This window comes from Citrus clementina, unplaced genomic scaffold, assembly GCF_000493195.1.
Source record: "Citrus clementina cultivar Clemenules unplaced genomic scaffold, Citrus_clementina_v1.0 scaffold_3, whole genome shotgun sequence".
In the NCBI taxonomy this organism is placed as follows: Eukaryota; Viridiplantae; Streptophyta; class Magnoliopsida; order Sapindales; family Rutaceae; genus Citrus; species Citrus x clementina.
In genome coordinates this window covers 2370074-2379813 of record NW_006262339.1, presented here as the reverse complement: position 1 = coordinate 2379813, position 9740 = coordinate 2370074, and the positions used below count along the sequence as shown (strand labels likewise).

Below are 9740 nucleotides of genomic sequence, written 5' to 3'. Positions count from 1 at the left end.
GGCCGCTTGACTCGGTTTATGATGAACAAGAACAAGCAAACCAAACAAAATCGATTCCCCCCATTAAATTCCATCTGTATTATGTATCTTCGATTCACTCATCCCCCGCCGCGGTTAAGGATTGATCCATCAGCGTATATGTTGATATTTTTAGTTAAAAAATTAATATTTTAATATATCTGAAATAAAATGCATATATTTTTTTTATCAGTGCGAATTAAAAATAAATAAGAAATTACCCGCCGGTTATTATCAAATAATAGAATAATTTAATAAATAAGAAATTGCTCGCCAGTTTTTAATAAAAGCAGTGTGAGTAATATAATAAATAAGAGATGTATAACTGGAATTTTTTTTTTTAAAAAAAAAGGGAAGAAGAAGAAGAGAAAGAAGAAGAAGAGACTTTGAAAAAGAAAGATTAAGTATGGGGAAATTTCAAAATCCGCATATCCCTCAAACAGAACCGCGTTTTCTCTCCCAGTCTTCAGTCTCCACCCGCCATCACATCCCTATGTGCCCCATTCCCAGTCCTCCACCACCGCCACCCTCGCCAGTCAACTCAACCACCACTTAAACGCACCGTTTCACTGCCTCCCCTTCTCCCAGGAGAAAAAAAAAAAAACAAAACCACTCATAACCCCCCTCTCTCTTTCTCTCTCACACAGATACACGCACAGTCACGCTAAAAAAAAAAAAAAAGAGGCGACAACAAGAAACACAGAGCATGGGAAACTGTTACGCTTGTGTAAGACCATCACCGGAGACAAAATCAAAAGCGAAAACAAAAACCGACTCCAAAACCCGTCGCAAGAAACGAGCCACCAAAGACCGCAAATCGAACCCTTACTCAACCAGCCCCATCACCAACCCGATCCACTCACCTGCCCCGATCCGAGTCCTCAAGGACATCGTCCCCTTAAGCCACCGCACACGCATAACCGACAAGTACATACTGGGCCGCGAGCTCGGCCGCGGCGAGTTCGGCATCACCTACCTCTGCACGGACCGCGAGACCAAAGAGGACCTCGCTTGCAAGTCCATTTCCAAGCGGAAGCTCCGTACCGCTATCGACGTCGAGGACGTTAGGCGCGAAGTGATGATAATGTCAACGTTGCCCCACCATCCGAATGTCATTAAGCTCAGAGCCACTTATGAAGATGCTGAGAATGTTCATTTGGTCATGGAGTTGTGTGAGGGCGGTGAGCTTTTTGATAGGATTGTGGCGCGAGGGCATTACAGTGAGAGAGCGGCCGCTGGGGTGGCCAGGACCATCATGGAGGTCGTGAGAATGTGTCATGAGAATGGTGTTATGCATAGAGATTTGAAGCCTGAGAATTTTTTGTTTGCTAATAAGAAGGAGAATAGTCCGCTTAAGGCTATTGATTTTGGACTTTCTGTGTTTTTTAAGTCTGGTATGTCGGGATTTTTTCCATCGTTTCGAGTTGGTGAAATGTTGAGTTTTGAGTATGAGGTGTGGAGTTTTCTTTTTCTTTTTTTTTTTTTAAAAAAATTCCTTTTCCTCCTTTTTCTTTTTCTTTTTTTGTGATTTTTAAAGTTTTGATTTTGAGTTCGATTCACTTTTTTTTTTTTAAAGGTGAATTTTCATTATTCGGTTCTGATTTATAATAAGCTTTTGCTTGTCTTTCTAGTTTGGGCTTTAGGCTTAGATAATTTTGTTTGACTTTTGTAGGATTCTTCTTCTGGTTTTCTGCTTCGGTTTTCCAACTGTTTCTGGATTTTTTTTTTTTTTCATTTGCTGATGCTGCTTTTGGTTATTGTGTGATTTAGCTTTGCATTTATGTTGCAGGAGAGAAGTTCTCAGAGATTGTGGGCAGTCCATACTACATGGCACCAGAGGTGTTGAAGAGGAATTATGGGCCGGAAGTTGATGTATGGAGTGCTGGAGTCATTCTTTATATCTTGTTATGCGGGGTTCCTCCATTTTGGGCTGGTAATTTGTTTCTTGATTAGGTTACTTGGGTTTTTGTGCTTTTGGTGATAATTTTTACAACTGTTGGTTGTACTAGATTGCTGAAGTCAGATTGATCTTGTGCCAGAGACTGAACAGGGTGTTGCTTTGGCGATTTTGAGGGGGGTGATTGATTTCAAGAGGGAACCATGGCCTCAGATTTCAGAGAGCGCTAAGAGTCTAGTCCGGCAGATGTTGGAGTCAGACCCCAAAAAGCGGTTGACTGCTCAACAGGTTCTTGGTAAGTCCTCATCAATGTTCATATGTTCTTTGACCTTCCATTGATAAGCCAAAACTCAATTTTGAGTTCATATGTTCTTTGACCTTCCATTGATAAGCCAAAACTCAATTTTGATGTAAAGTAGCTACCCTTTGTAAACCAGACCTTGATCCGGGCTCAGGTTATGCATGTCTCTGTGTGTTGCAATGCATGCAGTAAGGGAGACAGAGATCCATTTTGAAATTTCCTGCCTCTCTCTGTCTCTCTCTCTCTCTGTCTCTTTGATAAGTCTTTTTCAACTATATTCGTCTGATATCATAGGCAACCAGTCAACTGAGATTTATTGAATTTTGTGCAACGGATATACTTGGGTCCTATCACGACTTCAGTTACTTTGGATGTGATTTTGTATGGCTATAGAAATGAGCACATCATGTGGACATCTAAGTGAAAGCAAGTGTGTAAACTAGCACATGCATGCACACATTTTGATTTCAATTTTGGAAATTCACATTGTCATCAGGAGATAATTTTTTCATTTACTTATGTGTCTCTTCTGCTGGGAGATTTACTTTCACTGGTATGAAGGATAATTTTGTTGAATAGTTGTATAAGTTTTGCTCTTCCCATCTCCTTTTGGTAGAACATCCGTGGTTACAAAATGCAAAGAAAGCTTCAAATGTTCCTTTGGGAGATATTGTGAGGGCACGATTGAGGCAATTTTCTGTGATGAATAGATTTAAGAAGAGAGCCCTGCGGGTAAGCAGCTCCAGTTGGTATATATATAACTTTCAGCTCATTTTCTCTAATTGGTTACCAGCTATTTTGACTTTGCTTTGTTCAATCAATGGCTGTAGGTAATTGCAGAGCACTTATCTGTTGAAGAGGTTGAAGTAATTAGGGATATGTTCAAATTGATGGACACAGATAGTGATGGAAAAGTCTCATATGAGGAACTGAAGGCAGGGCTTCGGAAAGTTGGTTCACAGTTGGCCGAACCAGAGATGAAGATGTTAATGGAAGTGGTAGGTTCCTGTTATTACTGAAGTTTGGACAGAGGATTGGAAATTGTTTCATCTCCGGTTATTGTATTCTATACATGCTTGATGACTTGCAGTGAATTAGAAAGTGGAAATTTGGAATTTATCCGTTACTTATCTAATGGCAGCTTTGAATTGCAATTATTGGTATATTGAGTTCTGAATTTTGTTAGCATTTATCAGTAATATTACCTTCTGTTCTTAATGTAGGCTGATGTTGATGGGAATGGAGTGCTGGACTATGGAGAGTTTGTTGCAGTAACAATTCATTTGCAGAAGATGGAGAATGATGAGCATTTCCGTAGAGCATTTATGTTTTTTGACAAAGATGGGAGTGGATATATTGAGTCAGATGAGCTGCGGGAGGCCTTAGCTGATGAATCTGGTGAAACTGAGAATGATGTATTGAATGACATTATGCGTGAAGTCGACACGGACAAGGTTTGACTTTCTTAGCTTGAAGTTCATAACGCCCATGTCTTCCCACATCCCTTGACATTCCTTCCACTTAATTATTTTACTTTTAAGAAAATCACTTTGAGAACATGTTGGGTTAAAGCAAGAAAGCAACATATTAAAAAAAAAAAAATCTTGCCAGAAGTCTTTCAAATTAACTGCAAATTTTCAGCACAAACATGTTGAAGCTGCTACAAACTGGTTGGAAATCAAGGCAGTTTATAGAGTTCTCGGGTTTACCTGCCTCTCTCTTGCTTTCAATATCCCTGCTTATCAACATACGCACATATTCTTGTATTTTCATTATCTTTGCTCAGATGGTCAACTTTTTTAGTGTTTTGTTTTTCCAGGATGGGCGTATCAGTTACGAGGAGTTTGTTGCTATGATGAAAACTGGAACTGACTGGAGAAAGGCATCTCGACAGTATTCAAGGGAGAGATTCAAGAGTTTAAGCCTTAACCTAATGAAAGACGGCTCACTTCAGCTTCACGATGCAGCTACTGGCCAAGCTATTGCCGTCTGATGTAGAGGAGAGTCTATAAAATTATTTTGCTTGTTACGAGTCTGGCTGTTTGTTTTCATTTCGTACCGATACATTCCATTCGGGGAAAAAGTATGGCATCCAGAAAATTTGATTTTTACATTCAAGAATGAGTTGTGATGGAGGCATTAGGGGAGATTCTTTGGTATTCGTCGGACTTTTGCTTGGGTTTCAGCTTGGCATGAATCATGCATAAGATGAAGGCATCGCACATCGGCTATAATTCTCATTTGTCAGCCACTGCGGTGTTGTGTTCTCTCCAATTCTTGTTCCAGTATATTTTCTTGTATATATATATATATATATATATTTTTTTTTTTTTTCTTGTTGGGGATTGTTGGGATTTGATGATTTACTTCAGTATTTGTACTTTTTAAATATTTTTGTATATGAAATTCAGGAAAATTTCAGTGTTTTTTCCCATAAGCACACTGCGTTCAAAGGGAATAAAAAATAATGGGCCGAAACCCATCAAGCCAACACCCACACATTTTATTAAAATGGGCTAGCCCAGTAAACCACAAACCCTAGTGGTTATGAGCACGTTTGAGTTAGTGGGGACCCACAAGACAGAATTTCGCCGCCCATTAAACACGTCTCGCCATCTTTAGTAAGGTCTCTTAGTAACCGTCAGATCCCTTTTCGCTTTCCTTTTCCGTTACTCATCTAACGGTCATTATTCCCGCCTCTTCCCACTTTCCGGCCACCAGCCCTTATATTTACAGAAAATAAAGGAAGGAAAACGTATAAGAAGATTTCTTCTTGAAAGACCCGAACACGATCACGATCAGAAAATAAAAAAAAAAACAGAAACTTTAAATGGGCTTCGATTATTACAACATACTGAAAGTGAACCGCAACGCTAACGAAGATGACCTGAAAAAGGCTTACAAAAGATTAGCCATGATATGGCACCCAGACAAGAACCCTTCTCACAAAAGAACTGAAGCCGAGGCCAAGTTCAAGCAAATCTCCGAAGCTTACGATGTTTTAAGCGACCCACAGAAGCGACAGATCTACGATTTGTACGGGGAGGAGGGTTTGAAATCTGGGACGGTCCCAACGTCGTCGACTTCCACGTCAGCATCGCGTGCAGGGCAGCATTATTATCATCAACGTCAGCATCCGAACCCGTCGTTCCGGTTTAATCCGAGGGATGCGGAGGATATTTATGAGGAGCTGTTTGGATCTGAGAGTAATAATAATAGTGGAGGGCAAAGAGGGAATAATCATAATATTAGAGGGTATAGTCATAGAGAGGGGCTTTTTAGGAATGGCAATTGTAGTAGTACTGCTAGTGGCGGGGCTGCTGAGTTCAAGAAAGCTCCGGCCGTGGAGAATCTGTTGCCGTGTAGCTTGGAGGAGATTTATAAAGGTGCTAAAAAGAAAATGCGGATTTCACGCAATGTCTACGATTCTGTTGGGTATGCCTTCTCTTTCATTTCTTAAATTTTTGCAATTAAATTCTTTTTTTTTTTATTAATCATAAAGTGTATATATATCTAGGCTAATATGAATAAAATTGTCATGGCTTGCTTGCAGCCATTTTCATTCAGCTAATATAGGTTATTAATTGTTTCATAATTTGAAAATGTATCATCATGTAATTATTATTATTATTATTATCATTTTTTTTTCCTGTCCAGGGGTTCCCTTTGATGAGATTATATTATAATAAATCCATGGATTGACCTTTTTTAGTGGTGCACAATAGTTATGTTTGTATGATATTCCATCTCAAGCATGTAATAATTGATATTTCATTTAACTGATAGGAAAAATTTTAGCCCATTGGGCATCAACCGATACATTTTTTTGGTTGATTTTCTTCCGCATTGTCTGGGCAGGACTTCAGGTTCTTCTTGCGAAGTTAAAAATTTTTATCAATCGAATGATTGGTTTTCTTGAAAATGTGTTTGCATTTGGTTGTCCCCCTGCTGCATTTATGCATATAAGCCTCTGGATTTGCTTTTCTCCTTTTTAAAGGTCACCTGCACGGCAGACTTAAAGAAGCAAATTTAGCAATATTTGTTTAAAGGAATAACAGAGGAGTAAGTGCTCAAGTTTGAGTAAATAGTGGACAAGTGAGTGGGAGAAGATGTTTCTGGAGACTTACCAATGTTCTATTTGAATCCACCTTATGGTCTTTACTAAGTTTAATAGAGTATCCCTTGGCCTTGGGATAGGATAATAAGTAGAAGGAGATTACAGGAGGGTTATCGCAAAGATGATGGAAGGAACCAATCCTAATGAGTATGAGCTATTCCATTAATATTTTTCAATTTTCAGTTGCAAGTTCAGGTCTGACAATAGAATGGTTCCATAAGGTAAACCATTTTGATGACCACTGACCCATTGCTTTTTTTCCTTTCCCTTCAGGGACTGGCCTGGCCTGGCCAGGAATATGTGGGATGTATATTGGATATTGGTCAAGAAGATATGCTGGTTATCTTCTTATTAATATGTTTTTAGCTCATATTATTTGTGTTGTTATAGTTGTTGGTTAAAACCAATCTTGTTTGCTTTACTATGAAAGTAGATGACAGAAGAAAGCCTACTTAATAATTGTGATGACTTTAATGTATTGAGGAATCCAGGTGACTAATAACTTTGTTTTCATATTCACTGTCGTTTTCACGACTTTAAATTGTTTCCTACCTGCAGGGCAGGAGCCTCTGTTTTTCCTATTATATGCTGTTAGAAAATGTACATTATTTGTAGGCAAGCTTGGAGATTTTCAAAGTTTTCTTAGAAACTGCAAAGTAGATTGTGAGTTGAAGTACTTCCAGCTTGCTTTGTTCAAACTAGACAGCTTTTGATTTTATTGTTGACAGCATGAGCATGATGGCGTTCTTCTGCGTTTAACCACTTATGTTTAAGTTCTCTCTCTAAAGGGTTGGCTTCTATATGTTGTTTTTGACCTTGTGCAATTTTTTTGCAGTAAGACGAGGACAGTGGAGGAGATATTGACCGTTGAGATAAAACCTGGTTGGAAGAAGGGCACAAAGATAACATTTCCCGAAAAAGGTAACCAGGAACCCGGCATTATTGCAGCTGATCTTATATTCATAGTAGATGAGAAACCGCATGCTCTTTATAGGAGGGACGGTAATGATCTGGTTGTAGGCCAGGAGATAACGTTGCTGGAGGCCCTCACTGGTAAGACCCTTGACCTGACTACCCTGGACGGAAGGAATCTTATGATCCCACTCACAGATATTGTCAAACCCGGTACTGAGATTGTGGTCCCAAATGAAGGAATGCCAATCTCTAAAGAACCTGGTAAGAAGGGTAATTTGAGAATCAAGATCGATGTCAAGTATCCTTCAAGGCTTACGTCGGAACAGAAATCTGAGCTAAAAAGTGTTCTGGGAGGAGTGTTTTCATAGTGATTACCAAAATTCATACACGGTCACTAAATTAACAGGGTCAGTGGCAGATGTTGAAACCATCGTTGGATGTAAATAGTGTGCATGCTGTTGTAGAATGTGAATGATAGGCAGTTTTTTGTGGGGTGGAAAGGAATGGTGTATTTAAGGTCTGGGTTGCTATCTAATTGGAAAGATGAGGCAGGTAAATTCTACGAGCTCTTCTTTGTCATTGTTTCCATTTGATTTTTTGCGTGGTGATTAGGTTGCTAGACATATATATAATCTGGAACACTTGTTCCTTTGGAATCTGAACAACTTGTATAGGCATTGACATGGTCACATTTTGACATTGGGAAATATAATATTTTAATTTATTGGTTTTAAAATATTCAATTCCGCTGAACTGCTAGTTCCAAGATCTCTAGAGTCCAATTCCTGATCTGGGAGCCCCCATCAAATTGCAAAGGGAATATGTACTTTCTCAAGCCCAAACATTGATCGAATATGGACTGCGTTCTTTGTTCTAAACTGTTGACCCAAATTATTGTTCAATTGTTCATCTCTATCCTCAATATTTGGGCTTTAATGAAGCTATATATTTGTCTTCTTCAAATTTGTTCAAGACAAGAAGCAAGTTTTAATTGGCTCTTACTCTTAGAAAAGGTCAAACAGAAACGGTGAAGGAACTTCATCTTCAATCTTGCTGGCAGCGGCAGACATAAATTCATCTCCAAGCAATCAGAGTGGAGTGGTCCTTCAATTCTCAACATTTTTCTTGTTCTTTAGTTTTTGATTTCTTCTTATTTTCAGGTTTCTGATTTTGGGTTTTTGGAGTAGCTAAAAGTTGGCTTATATATGTGTGAGCCACAAGGTGACAACTAAATACAAATGACTGACTCTATCGTCAAACTTCATATATTTTTTTCTTTAAAAAAAAAAAAAAAAAAAGTTATATTGCCGTGCAACCCCTAATGACACAAATTATAGTTAAAAAGTTTTTAAAAAAAAGAAAAAAAAGTCCTTTCTGAGACAAAACAGAAAGGAGAATTTGCACATGCCCACAACCTTTGCTAGGGTTTCTTTTTTAAAAGCCTGGTTTCTTTTGTCATTCGGCTTTCACCCTCATTCCATTGATTCCTGCCATGTTATAATATTACATCTTATTACAGGTAAAAGAGACATTTATTTGAGTTACCAAATTAGATTTCTACTAAATGGCATTACCCAGCAGCCAACTAACAAACTGGCAAATTAGCGTTCACATTTTGCTATTCAAATCACAAAGAAATAAATAGTACCATTTGGGCCTCTTGGCTTCATCTGAAAGATCAAGTTTTTGCGAAAGCAATGAATAAAATTCATTAATTACTTCACATAAATTATTTGTGTTGGCTTGCTTTCTTATGTGCTTTTATGAAATTGAAAGTGATGTGGGAGTGGGACTAAGTGAAGTGCCCTTCTTTATGTAAAAATTAATTATGAAATCAATAATCACGTCAAAATCATCTAGGAATCCTGAAATTCTTGAATTGTCTAACCTTTTAAGAAGATATAGGCACTTTTTATCTTTTTCATTTGCGGTGGGAGTAAAGTTATAAAGTTCTAAACGAAAGTGAAAGGCAGGGGGGGAAAGGGAAGGCCCAATAATATTCAATGAGTCATAACAATAAAGCAAACTCTCCACTAGCACATTACTGATTAATATTTTTTTCTTTTTCCTTTATGAGTGTGTGTGTGTGTATATGTGTCTGTATATATATATATATACACACACACACACACACGTACATACATCCATATAAAGGTAACAAAATTCTAAATATTGTAAGTAAAGCAAAACATGTGGTTGTGTGGGGCAGCATTAAATTTATAACCTTGAAAGAGTTAATAGATGGGGACCGTGTTAGAGTCAGGGTGCCATGTCTCTGCCGACTAAAGGACATTGACAAATTTATAAGGCTAAAAACAATCTTTCATCGTCCCACAAAAAAAAAAAAAAACAGTCCATGAAACACGTAACATGTAAGTCAATTATTGTTCTTTTAAAACTATTTTTCTTTTCTTTTCTTTTCTTTTAAAATGAAAATCTTTCTTACACCAATGTTTTAATTTTCTAAGCGTTGAAATTATCTATTAAGGATC

At 38.0% G+C, this 9740-nt stretch overlaps 2 protein-coding genes across 2 annotated transcripts; both read left to right on the top strand.

Annotated features, from left to right (window-relative positions):
- Positions 1-396: 396 nt before the first annotated feature.
- LOC18048597 (calcium-dependent protein kinase 10) lies at positions 397-4562 on the top strand. Its single transcript, XM_006439604.2, has 7 exons — positions 397-1412; positions 1808-1951; positions 2058-2210; positions 2833-2948; positions 3047-3214; positions 3440-3670; positions 4036-4562. The coding sequence occupies exons 1-7, from the start codon at positions 725-727 to the stop codon at positions 4207-4209; spliced, it is 1674 nt and encodes a 557-aa protein (XP_006439667.1). The 5' UTR covers positions 397-724; the 3' UTR covers positions 4210-4562.
- A 103-nt stretch (positions 4563-4665) lies between these two features.
- LOC18047778 (dnaJ homolog subfamily B member 1) lies at positions 4666-8481 on the top strand. Its single transcript, XM_006439603.2, has 2 exons — positions 4666-5651; positions 7169-8481. Exons 1-2 carry the CDS (start codon positions 5047-5049, stop codon positions 7614-7616), a joined length of 1053 nt encoding a protein of 350 aa, XP_006439666.1. The 5' UTR covers positions 4666-5046; the 3' UTR covers positions 7617-8481.
- Positions 8482-9740: the final 1259 nt, after the last annotated feature.